The sequence below is a fragment of the Cydia pomonella genome, chromosome 16 (genome assembly GCF_033807575.1).
Source record: "Cydia pomonella isolate Wapato2018A chromosome 16, ilCydPomo1, whole genome shotgun sequence".
NCBI classification, from domain to species: domain Eukaryota; kingdom Metazoa; phylum Arthropoda; class Insecta; order Lepidoptera; family Tortricidae; genus Cydia; species Cydia pomonella.
Window position 1 is genome coordinate 4,077,822 of NC_084718.1, and position 18,779 is coordinate 4,096,600.

General features: G+C 36.6%; 1 protein-coding gene and 1 non-coding gene across 3 annotated transcripts in view; one reads left to right on the plus strand and one right to left on the minus strand.

Annotated features, from left to right (window-relative positions):
* Window positions 1–18,779, minus strand: part of LOC133526510 (SH2 domain-containing protein 4B-like) — a 59,209-nt gene that overhangs the window by 12,153 nt on the left and 28,277 nt on the right. Inside the window, exons 1-2 of one of the 2 annotated variants that reach the window (XM_061863182.1) lie at window positions 3,902–4,056; window positions 1,838–1,952 (exon numbers count right to left, since the gene is read on the minus strand). In XM_061863182.1, the coding sequence (XP_061719166.1) occupies window positions 1,838–1,942 (105 nt within the window). In that variant the 5' untranslated portion in view covers window positions 1,943–1,952; window positions 3,902–4,056. Of the gene's footprint in view, window positions 1–1,837; window positions 1,953–3,901; window positions 4,057–18,779 lie in introns of those variants that run through there. The other variant, XM_061863181.1, reaches the window with a different exon arrangement.
* Window positions 3,680–3,751, plus strand: Trnat-cgu (transfer RNA threonine (anticodon CGU)). Its single transcript has one exon. It is a non-coding gene; the product is annotated as a tRNA-Thr (tRNA).

Consider the following 18,779-nt stretch of genomic DNA (forward strand, 5'->3'; position numbering starts at 1 on the left):
ATTAACATGATTCACCGATATTAACAAGACTATAATGATGGTAAGTATTACCATTTAAAAGTAGATCCTTTTGTACCCATTACATGTACAACCGACAGAGCATAAACTAACTGATATTTATAATTAATTATGAGAAAATGTTCAATAAAGAGTGTTGTGGTGAAATACAAGACCGCATTATGAGACCACAAACTTTTAACCCTATCACGACCTCATCATCGCTTGCCATTTACTATTGAATCTGAGATTAGAATATTACTAACACCAAATTGACATAGCAGTGTAAAGCAACATTAACCTTCTAACATCATTCAAGTCAAGACAGCAAAAGAAAGAATGTAAGATACAGCATTGAATTCTTTAGAAACTATTTCAATTGTCATTTTAAATAATAGGCTAAGCGCTTTGCTAATAGATACCATTTAATCTTTAGTACTTTATTTATATCTTCTGATACTTATATTATTAATTAAACCTTATTTAATAAACCTCACAAAGGTTTAGTAGGTTCGTTCGTTCGACCTTAGATTGTATCAATAGATATCATGGATCTATTTTACAAGCTTCAAATACGAACATAGCGAATCGATTTTATCGTCCTTGCCATTCAATTACCAGTCATTAGGTAGTGGTTTAAAATGAACTGACCTTGCTGTGTCGAAAGTACAATTTGGTACAAAAAACGGAATCAAATTATGTAAGAAAATCTATTTCGGTTAACCCATAGATTGTCGATGTCCGCTAATTGTCACAACATCCGTTTGGCTTTTTCAATTCAAGACTTGGTTAATTGAAATGTTCTGAAGGCCAGACCATCTCTGTTTGTTTTTGAAACGAGCCGACTTGCAATGGTTAGTGTGTAAGTCTTTTGCAAGATTTTGTTTGCTAGTTTGAGTAAGTAGCAATCAGAAAAAAGCATTGACTGAGTAGAGAAAAAGAGAGGGTGAGGTTTATTGTAATGTTTACTTTTGCATTACCATTTCTTTGATATGCCCTTAATAGTCTCAAATGATTTTCCGCATTTTGTCATTTCTAAGTCAAGCTTAGCACGTATCTCAACCCTAGTGTGTGTTTACATTTGTATTGTACCTAATTAATCGGTATTTTATCTCTCAACTTCAAATTAAGTAATTTAAACGTTACATTTCTTATAGGAGGAAGAGTCATCATGATTAGTGATGCGTTTACGAGTATTTTTTTAAGTTAGCCCGATAGTGTCTCACTGCTGGGCGAAGACCTCTCCCCGTGGTCTCCACGGCTCCCGATGTTGTGTTATTTCTGCCCAGTTACTTATTGAGGGTCTGTATACCGCCATCTCCGTCTGGGCCTGCCACGTACGAGTCAGTATAGTACGCCAAAAGACGTAGACTGAATAAACTTCTCGTATTGTAGAAGCATAGAGAAATAAGAAGTACATAGAGTGGTCACTCCATACATCAGTTTTGGGTACCAAAACGCTTATTATTTGCGTAGTCGACATCTAGCATCGAGTAGCGGAACTCTCAGTACTGCTACTCGACAATAGATATCGCGGCAAACAAAAAGTCTAATGCTCAACGATTTTTAGCTAATATTATAACCAGCCAGCGCCCTGGCGCTAGGCCGGGAAAACGCTAGGTTGAAGAAGATTATAACCAGAGTAAGCGTACGAGTTGAAAATAAAGTTCCGGTTACTATGGTACAAGCCAAATAACACACCATAAATATCTGCCACCCTAGAATTATCTTCCAAGTAGAGATAAGTATTTTTTTCTGTAGAGCTTTTAGAGAATTTGGATACTTTTGATGCGTTATCTGATCCATTACTTTTCATACCGACTGTACCATCTGTACATACCTGTTCCTCCCGCATCTTGCAGAACAGCGTCTGTTTCTGGGTCTCATCCAGCTCGGCCAGAATCTCCGGGTCCACCCACATGTCCCGCAGGATCTGCTGCAGCATGGTGCCGGCCCTGGAACAACAGAAACGATTTTTAAAGAATAGTCAAAAGATGAAAATTAAACAATTTTATTTTTAAAAATGGAACAATAATTTGACAAGATACGAAGTGTTAAGAGGGATGTAACGTGAAATTTTGCCGAAGTAAAATGGGAATGTGCCTATTCTTTGACTCTTTTCAAGAGGTTTCCAGCTCGAGTTTTCGTTGGGCATATCCCAGCCAGCCAGGCTTATGACAACTAATTAGAAGTCGTATTATAAACCTACTATTAAACGTTACATTAATTACATTTTCCAGTCCGTGACAACTACACTACATACGTCCCACCAAAAACATTTGTATGTATAATGTTGCCAAGCTGATTCCATATGGAACGCACTGTCAAAAAATATTCAGATCTACAAGCCCTAACTTCACAAACTCTACACCTTAGTCAAAATATGTTGCTAAACCATTTCATTACTACAAGAACTATTTTTTCAGCGAAACGGCGTGGAGTATTAAAAAAAACGACGAAGCGCTTCGAGAAAAAGTAGGTTTTTTAATACTACGTCGGTGGCAAGCATACGGGCCGCCTGATGTTAATTGGTTACCGTAGCCTATGTACGCCTGCAACTCCAGAGGGGCCACATGCGCGTTGCCGACCCTAACACCCCGCACCCTCGTTGAACTCTGGCAACCTTACTCACCGGCAGGAACACAATACAATGAGTAGGGTCTAGTGATATTTGGCTGCGGTTTTCTGTAAGGTGGAGGTACTTCCCTAGTTGGGCTCTGCTCTAGATCTGGAATGACATCCGCTGTGCTGTGCCCTACCACACAAAGCGAGATGACATTCACAATGCCCATACCTCTCTTTTGGACGTAGTTTAAGGACATACCCGGGTCCGGGTAAGCAGTGCCCTAGTGCTTGGCTCGGCCCGTCGTGGCGGGAACACTACCGTGCCGTGAAGAACTCCCAACCCAGCAGACACTATAATATTCTAAGCCTATCTCTAATTTTGCTTTCAGCTTCGCCATAACAAAAAGGAAATCATCATGTATTACTACTGCTTTTACACACTCATTACCCTAATGCGTACGAATCAGGCAAGTTATTAACTCTAGTTATAATTACGAATTTCCAGGAAACAAACCAGTGAAAGTAAATGATGGTCTTGGATAACCTATGGTCCATAAATAGAGCTTCCTTGTAACTGTGGCCTTTGCGTATCAATGCTTGTAATGTTGATTAATGTTGCTTTTAACGGAATATTACTGAGAAGTTTTCCTAGTGTAGTGTAGTGTGTGTGTAGTGTAGTGTGTAGTTGAATAGTAAATAGCTTGACATACGCACTAGTATATAATAATGTTATGTAGTGAATATAATTATGTATTAATGCGTTGTACGGTCAACGTAAAAGATATTCTTTGCCTTGTTACATAGGAGTAAAGTTTTCGCGTTTAATCATTTTATTTGAAGAATAGGTAGATGTTTTATTTATACCTACACAAAACGTTACACCATTTATAGAAAATATCCCATTATATTTAAAATACATACTAAAATATTGTTTTTACCACCAGATTTACTTTCGTATGTTAGGGGTTTTGTTAAATCTATCCACACCTCGCTAGCCCGGAATCACCTGAGATGATTCGGTTAGAAGATCGAACCATGCGGTTCTACCTTAATCATAGGGTGCCACAGGTCTTCGGAAGATATCATATACTTGGGAATTTACGTCCCATACCACCGAGCTCAGGTGGCCGAGCGGTTCAGGCATCTGTCGCGTAAACGGAGGACGCTGGTTCGATTCCAGCCCTGGGCACTGAAGGCCTTGGTAATTTTTTCCTTTGTCTATGACATTTATTTCCTTTATAGATCACCACATCACTTTCACTTACAGCCTATGTTATATCAGTTAACTATGAATACATATTTAATCTGATTTCCTGTTGAGTCTATATCCAAAACATACCTCTAAGCACGACTCAATGAGAAAGTTTTTTGTTAACTTGTTTCATTCTTGAAAAATATGATTTTCCTGCATTTTCTCACTTTTCAGCCACTCAGATATTTTTAATTTAATTTAAGTGAATATCTTAGACTATAAAGCAACATCGTGTTGCCACCAAGCCACGCTTGCATTTGCATTACGCCGATATGTCATGCTCCTTGTCACAGTTGGTTAGTCACGCTCACATACAGGGTGATAATGGAAACTTCCTTTTTTTATACTACGTCGGTGGCAAACAAGCATACGGCAGCCTGATGGTTAGTAGTCACCGTATGAATGTCCATGAACACCTCCAACACCAGAGATATTACATGCGCGTTGCCGACCCTTTAAAAACCTGTACCACTCCTTTTTTAAAGAACCCCATACTGTATAGCCCCTCGGAAAAACCTCGGCAGGGAGCTCATTCCACAGCCGAAGCGTCTGCGGGAGGGAAGAAAAAATATTACGGTTCCAAACTTCAGCTCCACCCGTGTAGGTTACACAGCTATGTTATTCTATCTCTATTCAAAATTTGTCTACACTTAAGAGGAAAGAGGACGATCTCCAAACATCCGTAAGTAGTCCCCATTTTTCTTTCTGTATATTAACATTATCGAAAATATTATTACATAATTTGATGTATATTAACTATAGCTATACCCCTTCGTTTGACTTTTTAGATTTATTGATTATTATAAAAACTAGGAGGCATAACAAACTCCATATTCCACTTTCGTCAGTCAAAAGTATTAAAAACTCATAGAAATTTTGGTAATTTGTATATTTGTAAATAAAATATTTTACAGTACATATGGGGCTACTTTATAGCACTAGTGCGAGAAGTAGCATATTACGTTACTGTGTCGAACATTTAAAGGGCCATATGTACTGTAAAACGTTGTACGATACATGTGCGAATAGGTAATTCGCAACTCGTGTCGATTTAAAACACTCCCTTCGGTCGTGTTTTAATTTATCGCCACTCGTTTCGAATTTCCTATTTTTCGCACTTGTATCGTAATGTACTATTATAAAACAGCTATTTTTATGTACTTTATAAGTAAAAGCACTGGTAGATCGAGTACATCTTCTTCTTCTTCTTCTTGGTCTTCGCCTTATCCCGTTACGCGGGGTCGGCTTTCTTGTTTTTGAGGCGCCATCTATTCCGCTGCTTTGCAACGTCGACAGACAGGCCACATTCCTTCATGTCCTTCTGGACGTTAGTCATCCACGTTGTCTGTGGCCTGCCCTTCCCTCTCTTTTCTGTAGTCATGGAAAGGCACTTTTTAACAATATGGTCATCATGTCTACGCTGCACATGCCCAAACCATCTCAGTCTAGTCTCAGTTATTTTCTCTGTAATAGGTGCAACTTTGAAACTCCCCCTTATGTGCTCATTGCGCACTTTATCCTTAAGTGTAACTCGAGTAAGTGTAGATCGAGTACATCGGATACATATTATATGTCACTGAATGTGTGTATTTATAAACTTCTGATTCCTAATATTGAATTTCCAAATAAGACTGAACTTCAAAATTGACGATATTGTACTCATGTCACCCTGTATACATCCTCGCAGGATGTTTACCATACTTCGGTGCTCGCTAATGCTGTGTAATGTTTTATCTGCCTGTTTATTCTACGGTCGTGACTAAGAGTGCATTCGGTTGGTGCTATCATAGATAAATAAGTAAGGATAGAGTGCTAACTCCATACATCAGTTTTCTGGTTATTTTCGTAGTCGACATCTAGCGTAGCAGTAAAATTTTTTTTTTAGCTAAACCAAGCATTTGAGTGAAACCAAATAAATCCAGAATGAAGGAGGGTAGAATGGAGTTAATAATTTATATTTTTACAGACCTTCATGTCCTTAAGCATGTACTTAAACTTAGATGAAAAAGTTGAACACCTGGCGACCTGGCGTGCTTAAATACTTTTTCTGCAGACTGCACTAGTAAAATAGATACCTCTATACATACATACCTACTTAAAGTATATTTATTGTTATTATTCAATCATCAATTTCATTCGCCTCACTCAAAATTGCAAGAAAAACGATCCTTGCTCGAGTAGGCTCGTACCGAACTGACAAAGCAGTAGTGACTGTAGTTGCGACACAATCAAACCAGTTCTGTGGCGCAGTACAGCCCTGGATTATTCGAACTTTACGAATTAATCTCAATTTGATTTCATAGGTAATTGTGCCACGAGAGATGTTAAAATGATATCAATTTAACATTTTGGTGTACCTTCTCTTTTTAACCGTAGGATATACTTAGACGTTATGTTTTTGTTTAAAATTCTAAAAAATATTATTAATTGTCCTAATCTACTAAGATTAGTTACTTTCAGTTGTCCGCATCACCCCTTACGCCCTCGGTCGCTGTTTCATATTAGTTTTTCTGTCAAGAACTATTCCAGGCATACCTTTTTCAGACGAGTTCCTAGTTACTATAATAAAAATCTATTCGAAGTAGATTGTTTTCAAAATTCGTTGGCTAGTCTAAAAAATATAGTTAAAAAAAGTTGTTTTAATATATAAGTACAGATATCAGTTATTTTTTCTATCGGATTCAAAAATTTGCATTAGCTATATAACTATATTTATTTCAGTTAACATAATTTATAATTTATGAAGCTCTAGGTATTTTTGTTGTATTTTCCTTTTGGTGTGGTACATCGGTTGTATTGCATTGTTGATATGTTTATGCGACTGTTTGGTTTCTAAATAAATTAAAAAAAAAAATTATTGACAGGTAGTTTGCATGCCGCTCCTCGTTAATAACAAGGTCTAGGTCTATCTGTAGGGTTCCTGATGATTTTAAGGCTAAATATGTATTTTCGGTACTAGAAACAAAACCTGCTTTATAGAAAATCTAACCTTTTAATCGCTTATAATTTTTAATCGAGCGTACTCATGTCGCTGCCTGTACGAAGTTATACGAAGTTTTGTCTTATTTACCAGACTAGGTACAGCGAAATGAGCTGATGTTATATTTTACTAGCAGATTTATATTTATATATAAATTGATAGTAAAACTTATAACTTTTTATAGATTTATACTTATATATATAGAAATGCTAGCGTGATGTACTGATATATGAATAGAATCAGGCGTTACTTTGCATAAATCCATATTAATTAAAGCAAAAAAAATACTTTGCTTATCCGCGAAAAACACTGATTGGTTAGCACGTTATCTGTTCGCGGATAAGCAAAGTATTTTTTTAATGGACTGATATATTAAAATTTATTGTACATTGGCACTAAACTAAATAATACAAAGTGGAGCAGTAATAACTTTTACTTTATTCTATCATATTTCATGAATTCCGTCTGAGTTCTAAGCGAAACTGTTTCCATCTCTTAACAACCTAAGCTCAAAAGCTTCACAGAGATAATGTCCTCCATTTTAAGACGCATACCCCATTTTGAAGTTCGCTAGATTGTGGGTGGCAATAGTTTAAAAGTGAAGGTGACTGAAATCGTGACTGAGATCTAGGCGGGTTCACTTCTGACACTTGCCTTGGAATATCATGGTTGGTATATCTATTTGTACCTATAACTACAGAAGTTAATATGAGTTCTTAGAAATAATAGAAATATGTAAATTATGTGTAAAAGCTTGATACATTGTACGTATACCTAAGTAAAAAAATATATATATATATCTAGGTCAGTCAACGATGTTGTAGGCTTCCTAATTATAACGTGGAATGTGTATTAAGTAAATAGGTTACAAATAACGAGGATATACTTAGGTTGAAACTTAAATGGGGGAATTTACAAGCTGAATAATTTCTTCATTTAGACGGAAACGCAGAAATTAATTCAAGTAAAATTCACACACTCAAATAATATTTACCACCCCATCCAACTAAATTGTAGCTCAAAAAATAGACAAGGAGAAACTTCAAAAAATAAATGTGATATCTAAGTGGCTCATTGTAGAATCTTTCAGTATTACCAATGTACATATTTTAAAAATAAAACTAAACTTTATTAACAATCAGGCTTTGGGGCCCCCAGAGCTTGGGGGCACTGCCACCATTCCACACTAGTTTTACCTCTATGTGAGTGATTTTAGACATTCATCAACATCATTCTTCCCAGTTGCCTCTCTAAATTGCAAGACCTTACAAACATAGGCAACATACAAACGCCATTATCTACTAAATACTAAACAATTTGTCAAACTCACGCCTAAACAAATGACTCCCGACCTTTAGCAAAACGAAGCGTACATCATTAAACAAATGCATGAAGTGACGTCATCCACTCCCGCGCATTGCATTGTGCAAGCAAATGTTATTCTGATTGCTTAAAAGACGTTTGGGGATAATAGCGAACCAGAAACAGGCTGACGCAAACATCGATACTAGAACATTGTCTATGGCTGCGTATAGTGAGAAACACGAATTTGGATTGTCGAAGTTCCCGGTGGGGCCCCATTTGTCCAATACAGTCTTAAAAGGGAATACCAGGTAAGCCCCTTCTCAGATTTGAGTTCAGAGGGCCTTCCGCGAACCACGTTCGACGTGTTGGCTCTCTGTCGCACTTGTAAATTCGTATGTAAGTGTGACAGGGAGGCAACACGTCGAACGTGGTTCGCGGTAGGCCTTCAGTTTTAGGTAATTATCTCCGTCGTACTGTCAGGGGCGGGTCCAAAAATTAGTGCGATAAGGACAACTGCAGCTTAGGTGAAACATTCTGCGTAAAAATCTCAGAAATCGAGGTTTTGTTTCCGACAATTTCCTCCTCCAAAACTTAACCAATCGTAACGAAATTTTGAGAACCGAAAAATAACCTGACCCAATTACCTGACCGTTTTGATTTCTGCATTTACTGTTGCTGATTTTGTACGCTAGACTTCTGTTTATCGCGCATTTATTTTGCCGTTTTTAGCGCTTTTTAAAGTAATCTAGTTCTTATAAGAATATAAAAAGGCAATATCTCGATACATAGATAGAACTCCTATAATATTTTTATCTCAGGCAGTGGTTGGCAAACTTTCTTTATGGATGACCAGAATGTTTAATAAATTTCATTTAAATTTAGCTGACCCAATCTGCCCATAAGTCCCAAAACCGAAGCGAGTAAAAAAGCATGATTGATAGAACGATACGGAGGGTAACAGGAAGAGAAGAAAAGCTCTTAATTGGGCGGTGTCCAATAAGTGCTGGGACGCCCTGAGCCTAAAGCCTGCGCACTTGGTCCACCCCTCTTGACTGAATCTATACTTATGCTTCAGAGATCAAACTTAATTGTTTTGCCTGAGGCGTCCATCGTGAATAACAGCGCGGCGAAGAAAGCATCCGACGCGCAGGCGCAGTCAAGGGCACCTTGCCATTCACTGTCAATCTCAAACACCGATGGCGAGGCTATGGACTACTGTTTGAAGATTTATTGTAGATTTTCTCGAAGAACTACTTTAAAAGTTTTTCAAAAAAGAAGTAACGTTTCTAAATAATCGGCAACATTCCTACATCTGAACTTTCAAAATTATTATGTAAAACTTTCAAAATTATTAAAAGAGTTGTGCGAATCCCCAATCTGCGATGAATATGGCCCATACCCTTTTTTACGAGGAGACTACTGCCCAGCAGTGGGGCGTTTATAGAATGATTAGAAAGAATTAGAATTTTTATATGGGTCCTATTCGGGGCTCAAATTCAAATCTAGGGGAAAAATCTAAATATGCCTGATTGGGATTAGTGAGATAGTTCAATTTTTTTCCCCCGATGATTTTTTTACTGAAAAACTGGTGATATATACGAAATATAGAACTTTACATGAGCTTTGAGACTTATGAGGAGTCATTAGTACCAGCCAGGATTTACACCCACGAGCACATATTAACATTAAAAAGTCATACGCTTTAACCATCCCGACATATCAGCTCAGTCACATCCAATAATAAGGTTAAAAGATATTGTCAAAACCACATTTGACTATCTCACATAGTGTTTCATAACAATATGTCACCAGCCTATTACACTACAATTTAACTTGTCCATAGCCCCAATTCTTGCTAACAATGAAAGATGGATATCGTAAAGATGGCAGCATTTGATTATTAAGCCTGTTTACTTTGTCAACAATGCAAACCTTATGATGTCAACTTGTGATAACGAACTGGCCTTTTTATGTGAACATGCATTCATTTTACTTTCGTAAGTATAGCAGTGGCGGATCGTTCAAAGAACTCGATTCCCACCGGCTTGTCTAAACTTCAGCCCATTGAGTACTTTCACGATCGGTTCATGGAGAAAAGGAAAGCAAAATTAGCTCCGGGTTCCCTACGAATGTTTGTGACGCGCCGCCACTGAAGTATAGTTAAGTTTTTGTACTTGTACACATATAAACTCACCACGATCGTTGAATGAGGGCAGTGCTCGACCAGACATTCTAGAGGACCTAAGAGGAGCTGTATCCTCATAGATTGCCATCAGTGGATGTCTCTTGGATGATAATGACAAGTTTCCAAAAAACCACAATAACATACCACTAACAGATACTAAAATCTAAGAACCAAGGAAATTTTTGTGCTTTTAAATTTGGAATTTTCTTTCATTTCTATAAGACTTAAAACCTTGAATTGAATTTGTACTTGTACATGCGGGGATTTTCGACGCCAATTTAATACAAGCTTATAGCCCGCCTGATGGTACGCAGTTACCGCAGCCTATGATACCTGCAACTCCAGAGATATCACATGCGCTTAGTTCTACTCCCTTCCTTTCCATGTTTCTTAGTTTCTCCAGACACGTTCCTTAACATCCTTACTCTGAAATCTCGATTAAAATTATTTATAACTCTTTACTATGCAGACCACGAACAGATCGAGTTTCCGTTTACATACACTCAATATTCAAACAGGCATAAGTAACGATATATTAAGTACCTTGTCGCAAAGAACGTTGTACTATTAAAAAGAAAAACACTTAAGTTACAGCGACATGGTACTTAATTCAATGCGATCTGATATGGTGATATTCGTAGTCACGCACGACCATGAAGCGTTATTGCATTTTTAACTTTAAAAATACCGTGTCTCACTAAAAATATGTCGGTGTTATGTTCTTAACTCATCTAAAGTACATCCCAAAAATAAAGGTCAAGCAACCAAAGCATAACCTACTTTATACTAACAAAAAAGTGTGCTAATTATCGCTTGGAGGCGCTAAACACGCCACACGACGCAAAAATGCCGTATGCGTCATACATTCTCATGCTGTTACTTTTTTTTTAATTTCACGGCGAAAAAGTCGGTCACACGGTCCTAAAGGTTGGCATACATAGTTATCGGCCAGTCCCGACCGGTTCGCCGGATGCAAAAGTTATGCCGCATATGGGTTTAAATTAAATGATTATGGACTGGATGTTGAAATGTCAGCATATCTATTAGGACTCGCTATGCGAATGCAAAGATGTGCTCAGCTCAGTTATTAAAATATGTATATGTACTATTTTGTCGCCTTGGGCGTCACTTAGAAGAATAATTATTTTTCTGAACATTAAACATTTCTCTATTTTTACTGCTATTAAGACCTAATGTTCTTCGAAAAGAGCAATATAAGTTTTCTACCACTTTAATAGGCTCAGTACCTACTTCTAATTTTAGGAAAAAAAACATTCTGTTTAGAACCCATTAAGTACAATAAAAATGTATTTATTGAAAATATTGGGCAGAATTAGGAAGTGCCTTTAATATTTACACGTTACAATTCTACACGTTACGTTATCTTATAATTCTTATAAAAGTAAAAGCCCAAACAATAAAATCGTTCCGACAACCATCTTGTAGACTTAAGGTCGCGCCTTTGTCCCGCAAACCTGCAATTTAAAAAAACAAAGAAATGTCACAATGACAGATGTCAGATGGCTGACGCGGGAAACAAAACGTTCGAAAGTGGGTTACACAAACAAATTAGAGGTTACAGATGTTATGAGGTTTGCGACGAATATTCTATTGTTTTGCGAATTTTACTTTCGAAGGATTTACTTGAGTTTAAAAACGTCGTTTTAAGTCAGTTTCTTTTCTAAATATAGTTTTTGGGAAAGTGTTTAAATTAGGTGTAAGTACATTGTTTCGTCACGGTAATTTTAAGTGTGTACAGTCGACATCAAAAATATGGATATTTTTTTCGAGTTAGGTATATAGGTATTACAATTTACAATGGTACACGGTGGTCCAGTTTTATGTAAGCCGGTCTCTTGATATGGAAATTTCTATGCCTACAGGCCTAATTTTTTGAAGTGAAAACTTCTTTAGCGGCGCTGTGCACTTTTTTTGATGAGGAAAAAAATTTAAACTCGCAACAGGTGACGTGACCGACAGATTTGTCAGATTGAAAATACGTAAGACGGACACGTGACCTGATCGAAAAGCTCCATGATGGTTCTAGTAATGATGATGGTGTAAGAGTCGTTGAAATTATGGATGGAAGTTGATCTTTCTGAGTGATAAACTTTTTTAATGTTAAATAATTGTAATAGTTCTGAAGTGTACATTTTTTAATGTAATATAAATTGTCATGTTTGTGTACGATAGCGCAATAAATGAATATTGTATCTTACCACATAAATCCGGCCCGTCTTTGGAACGGACTTCCCTACGGCATCAAAAATGCTCAAAATAAGTTTGCATTTAAAAAATCCTCAACCTGTTGTTTTTTTTTTGTTTATATTTAAAATATTGGGCAGGATTCGGAAGTACTTTAAAAAAATTATCTTCTATAAAAACGAAACTTGTAAACTGTCTTCGTTTACGCATATATACCTAAATATGATTAAGCGCCAAAAAAAATATTCTATTATAAAAAAATCGTTGAACATTTTGAACAATTATTTTACATAGGTATTATGTATTAAAAGGCTCCACTATGTTTTTTTTTCGCCGGCAGGTCATTAACGCCACCAATGTCTAGTTTATAATTAACAACAAGTATAGCGGCCATTTTTTACTACCATAAAACAAAGGATCATTTTACTGACCAGACACACATGTACATCATGTAGGCATGTACTACTTATAGTACAGATACAGATTGTGTACCCTTAATATTCTCGACGCGTGAAGTCGCCGCAAAAAACAAAACACGTGCACTACATAAATATCACATGTCGGCTGTTACTATCGCAATATCTCATCTGACTTTATAACGAGATTACAAAAACTACTTTAACTTGAGTTACATAGAGTTTAATTTTGCTAAGACTTGAGTTTGTGATTTGTGATACTGTGTTATGGAGGTGACGTGTACAGCGTAGCTTGAGTCAATGAACTTTTGAAATTGTACATGTCCAAATTAGTTACTTGAAATCCAGATTATTTGGTAACTTGTCAGCGGGTGAACGGTGTTCATGAACTAAAGTTTTTGTGAAACCGGTCCAGTAAAAGACGGTTATTATTATCATTTTATTGTAAACATTTTTGTCATGTTATTTTTAATGCTATAAAACAGTATTTACGTTATGTGGCTTATGAAGTTTTCAAATATCTTATAAAACTTGAGTAGCTAGCAAATAGAATAGAATACGAAGTTATATAAATCTTTGGTAGCTAGTATCATGAAGTTTATGATAGCAATTGATACATAACTAAACAAAGAAAGAAAGTAAGAGCTGAATTTCCGATTTCATTATACCATGAGGATTAAAAAAAAAATGGACTTCTTTGATAGGACAAAACGGCGGCAAAGAGAGGCCTTTACCTAGCAGTGGGACACTTTAATACTCATAGGCCAAAGGGGCCCATTGATTACTAGTTCGACGGACGATATCGGCCTGTCAGTTCGCGAATAACTGACAGGCTGATATCGTCCGGCGAACTGGTAATCAGTGGGCCGCTTAAGAAGAAAATGTTTTTGTTCTATTTGTCTCTCCTTCAATTATCTAGGTATATGCAAGTTTTTTCCTTTTGTTTTCTTTCTCTTCACAGTAGTTTACCTACTTATTTTAATGATCTAGTGACACCTCATTACGATATAATGAGGACTCAGCACACACATAATTAAGGATGATGGCTAAATTGGCTAAGCCCCCGCAAGGCGCCACCGATCCACTTTTAAACTAGGCCTAATTATAAACGCGTTATTTAGTTCTTTATGTAGTAGGGAGGTAAACCTGTACATCTGAAAACTGAAGGCAAGAAAGCATAATAATTATGCAATTAAAAAATTGTGGCGACGCATCGAAGAAAAACTTTGAATGAATGCGTCTATTATTTATGCTTTGAAGTAGGTACATACTCGTACTCATCTAAGGGCTCCTCTACACGATGGCCCAGCATAAGCCAGTCTATGGGAGCGCAGCTATGCGGTGGAATGAGATAGCAATATCACTTACTCCCTCTAACTCATAAATGCGTCCCTTGGACTGGCCTGCGCTGGGCCATCGTGTAGATGAGCCATTATAGATCAAAGGCCAAAGGTATGGCGGCATCGTTTTGCGCGATGGCGCAACCACCTTTAGTCGATGCCCGGTAAGAAGGCGCCACTTTTTGATATTTAACAAATTTAAATTATTAAATAAATAATTTAAATTTAACACATATCAGTGAAAAATAAGGATCAAATTCAAATATAAATATTTAATCATGTATCGAAAGATGGCAATAAATTTTCTCTGACAATCCTCCTCTATTTCAAATTCTCTTTGTTGAAACACTTGAATTTGAAGGTAATAATGCCAACCACGCCAAAAATGGCATCAGTATCTTATCGTTATTTTATACATGTTTTCAAGAAGAATGCCCAGAGAATTCATAATCAAATTCTACCATTTTGAATCCATAAAGATAGACACCATAAAGACTATCCTCCTTAAAGGGTTGAAATCCCGCCGAGCCGCTCTATGGGACTTGTTGGTTTTCATTGCTTCTGTTGGAAATTGTGGAGAAAAACAGCGATTTTTATTCCCTATATGGTCTTATCTAGACACGTTGGCTTGTTGGGTTGTTTTCCCACCTTCCCGAGACACTCAACTGCTATAACTGTGATTTTTGAATACGTGTGCTTGAAAAGAATCTGTAGGTAAAGCATATTTGCGGTATTTTTTGTCGGTCGTGTAAGCAACTAAGCAGTAATATGTAAAAATGCATCCAGAATTGGCGAACACACCTCCAGCGCGCTATTTATGAAAGATCGCTAACTGCTGGTCACGTGGATATCATAAGTACTGGGTGCCTAGCCAATCATTTACGCTCCGTAGCGAACGAAACGCCAATGTCTCTGTCGTACTAATATGGAAGAGTAATAGAGAGTGATGGCTGATCTTTCATAAATAGCGCTCTGGAGGTGTGTTAGTTAGTTATTAGCTATGCTATGGAGCGTAAACGATTGGCATGTTAGCTAAGTACCCTTCGGAGTTTCGTTCAGTGCGTCCAGATCTGGCGAGCTTCATTAGCGCGCCATTCGACAGATATGGACGCACCTTAGTGCAGGACCATGTAAGTAACCACACACGACGGGGTTAGGTTTCATTGCGTATAGGATTACTGTCTATTTATGCAGTGCTTTCACGCTTCGTTTGATACAGCTGAGCACCTTCTCAGATTCAAGAATATTAGGTAAATATCTCCGTCGCGCTGGCCAGGGACGGCTCCTACAATTAGTGCGATAAGGTTGTGCGTAAAAATCTCAGAAATAGAGGTTTTGTTCTCGAAATTTTCCTCCTCCATAACTTTACCAATTGTAACAAAAATTTGGGAACGGATGGAGAAAGAAATTATCTGTATCTGAACGTTTTGATTTTTGCGTTTATTGTTGCCGATTTTGTATGCCAGGCGTCAATTTAAGGCACATTTATTTGGCAGTTATTTTGAAGGAACCTAGTTCTTATAAAAACAAGAATATCAAAAAAGCAATATGTAAAGATAACACACTGGTACTGGTAACATTTAATTCATAAAAAAATCATCTAGGACCAAAATTCTGAGAGGAAAACGTCGAAAACTCACTAATGTTTCCCTCTAGTCAACGCAATACAAACATTTCAAACGTAGGTACTTACGGTTCGATGGAGTATTTTTTTAGATATTAGGTAGTCAAATAATGTAAAACTCTGTCTATGTCATTATGTTTTCACGGCTAAAAAAACTAATTTCGATGAAAATAAGAGAAAGTATTTTGCTCTAAGCATGATCATTAAACTACTTTCTCTTATTTACCCCCAGGGGTGAGGAGATGGTACCATAGCCGAATCCCGCCTGAATCTTGAGCGTAATATCACCTTACGTAATAGATATGGTACCTACTAAAGTAAAATTAGAAGAATCTTTGCACACGCAACTAGCCATCCAACAGTGTTGTACGAACGATACTCTGAAAACTTTTGGAATCCACTTAAAAATTTAACAATATGAAACCGAACGTCTGGAATTCTTAGTAAAAACAGTAGGTTTCCTAAGACACTGTAGACTAAAAATAGTAGGTTTCCTAAGAAACTGTAAATACCATCTATAACAGGTACAAAAGGATGTTGAAACAGAAATTTATTATCAAATTAAAAAAAAAAAAAAAACAAAAGGCGTTTTTTATTCGGTTAAGGAATTCCTGGAAGGCTAATGAATATTCAATGAAAGTTTGGTATTAGTTGACTTCCTTATGTAATAAATAAACTTAAGCTAACGTTTTGGAACGGGGTGTAGTTATTTTATTGTCAATTTACTTATTATTATTATTTGCAATGTTTACAATGATACTCGTACCTACCTAATTAGCTTTTCGGTGAAGGAAAACATCGTGAGGAAACCTGCATGCATCTGCGAAGAAATTCAAAGGTGTATGTGAAGTCCCGAATCCGCATTGCATTGGGCTAGCGTGGGGACTATAGCCCGAGCCCTCTCGTGCATGAGAGGAGGCCTGTGCCCAGCAGTGGGACGTATATAGGCTGAATTATTATATTTCTGACATACAAATACAAATCCTCTTTATTGCACAACCTCTGAAAAAATGTACATGGGAACACATATAATACATGAAGATAGAGGTAAACAACAGGCGGCCTTATCGCTACAGAGCGATCTCTTCCAGACAACCTTAAGCCTAACCTATTGTATTGTATGAAATAATGTAAATTTCGCATCTATGACAATGTATGATCAATGCAAGTAAAATATGAATATGAATACCCTTAAATTGGCAACCAGGTGCAGTCAAATAGTATTTTAATACGAAAACTTACCACATTTAAAGCCTGTGGTAAATTCCATTCGAGAATTAAATTAAAAGTTGAAACATTTTACTGCACGTTTTAGGATTCCAAGAAAGTTCTTTGATGTTTCTAATTAATTGGGAAATTTCTCGAAAGACATATCAAGTAGCATCTATTTTTGGCACACATTAGTATAGTAAACAGTAGATTTACTTAAAAGTTTTGGGTGCGACTATTCACATGCTAAATGCTATTTAATTAACAATAAAAAAAATATAGATGCATGATTCTGCCATATAATCTATCGTCTTTTGTTATGCCACGGCAAAAAGCTAATTAAATATCTCTCACCACAAGCCCAGCTTTTTCCACAGAACGCTAGTTAGAGGACCGTATATCAAATAAAACAAAGCCAACGTTCTAACAAAAACAAACCTTAAGGGGAAAGGAAACGACCGTTTCTCCATACAAGCGTAGCATTTTCCTAATTAAAACAAAAAAATATTAGGTACTTCGCTAATCCGCAAAAAAAAACAACGTGCTTGTCAATCAGTGCTAACCCATTACACATACTTGCGTATTACATGCAATGAATACCATATATTTTGACTAGCACGTTGTTTTTTTTTTCGCGTACAACAAATATTTTCAATAGTGTTAATGTCCAGAGTAAAATCAGAACTATGTTTGTATGAAAAGGCGGTTTCGTGCGGGTCCTCTACTTTCGTCTTAAAGCGGTACGTATATTAGGCGTACAAATGTGCAAATTGCAGAAAAATTCCAAAAAATATCTAGAATTTGGGTAAAAAGTTGTTTATTAAAAAAATTGCATATTGAATTGCTACATTCCTGCTTGCATAAAATAATGGGTGGCTGTTTTTTTATGACGATGATAAGACAAGTGACAATGAATTCATCTTCAAAACTTTTGTTAATTCAAAATGAGTTTTATGACCTCGAAAGCCCATCGGGTCATGGTCAACCATGAAATTTTCGATTTAGTTTTTTTTTGTCAATTTACCCCACTAAAAACTTCTGTTACGGCAAAAGTCTATTACTTGCAGGGATCGGAAACCGGTATTTTTTGTATGGGAACGAAAACGGTATTTTTTCGTTCTTTGTTAATTATTTCCTTTCTAATTGGGCAATCTAATAATACGAAGTCGTTATCTAAAAACACAACCGAGTCCTATATTTGGAGTATAAAATAAACCGATATATATGTTTATTTCAAAGTTTTTCCAAAAAACCGGTTCCGATCCCTGATTACTTGTCCTATCATGTATACAAGACATTATCACTCATTTTTCTCTGGCATTACACAACAATCATCAATTAAAATATTGTTGTACACTTATAGAAACTCAAAGTATTGAAACCAAAAAAATAACCACTGAGAAATATCATTTCTCATAATATTTTTATCAATAATCGCACTAACGAACGGATCATCTGACATTACGATGTCTAGATTTTCTATGAATCGTATTGTTGGAACGTCACGTTTGTTTACATGATAATACACGTAAGGATGAATGAATACACTTTATAATAGTATAGCAGGTTTGTGTTCTATGGCTTAATAGTGCTAGTTAAGTTTTCACATTGTAGACAAGTTCTCAAGAAAAAAGGCGAAATCTATTAACTGTCGGTCAATACAGCTTCCAAGTTTCTAGTGCCCTCTTTAGCTAGCTAGAT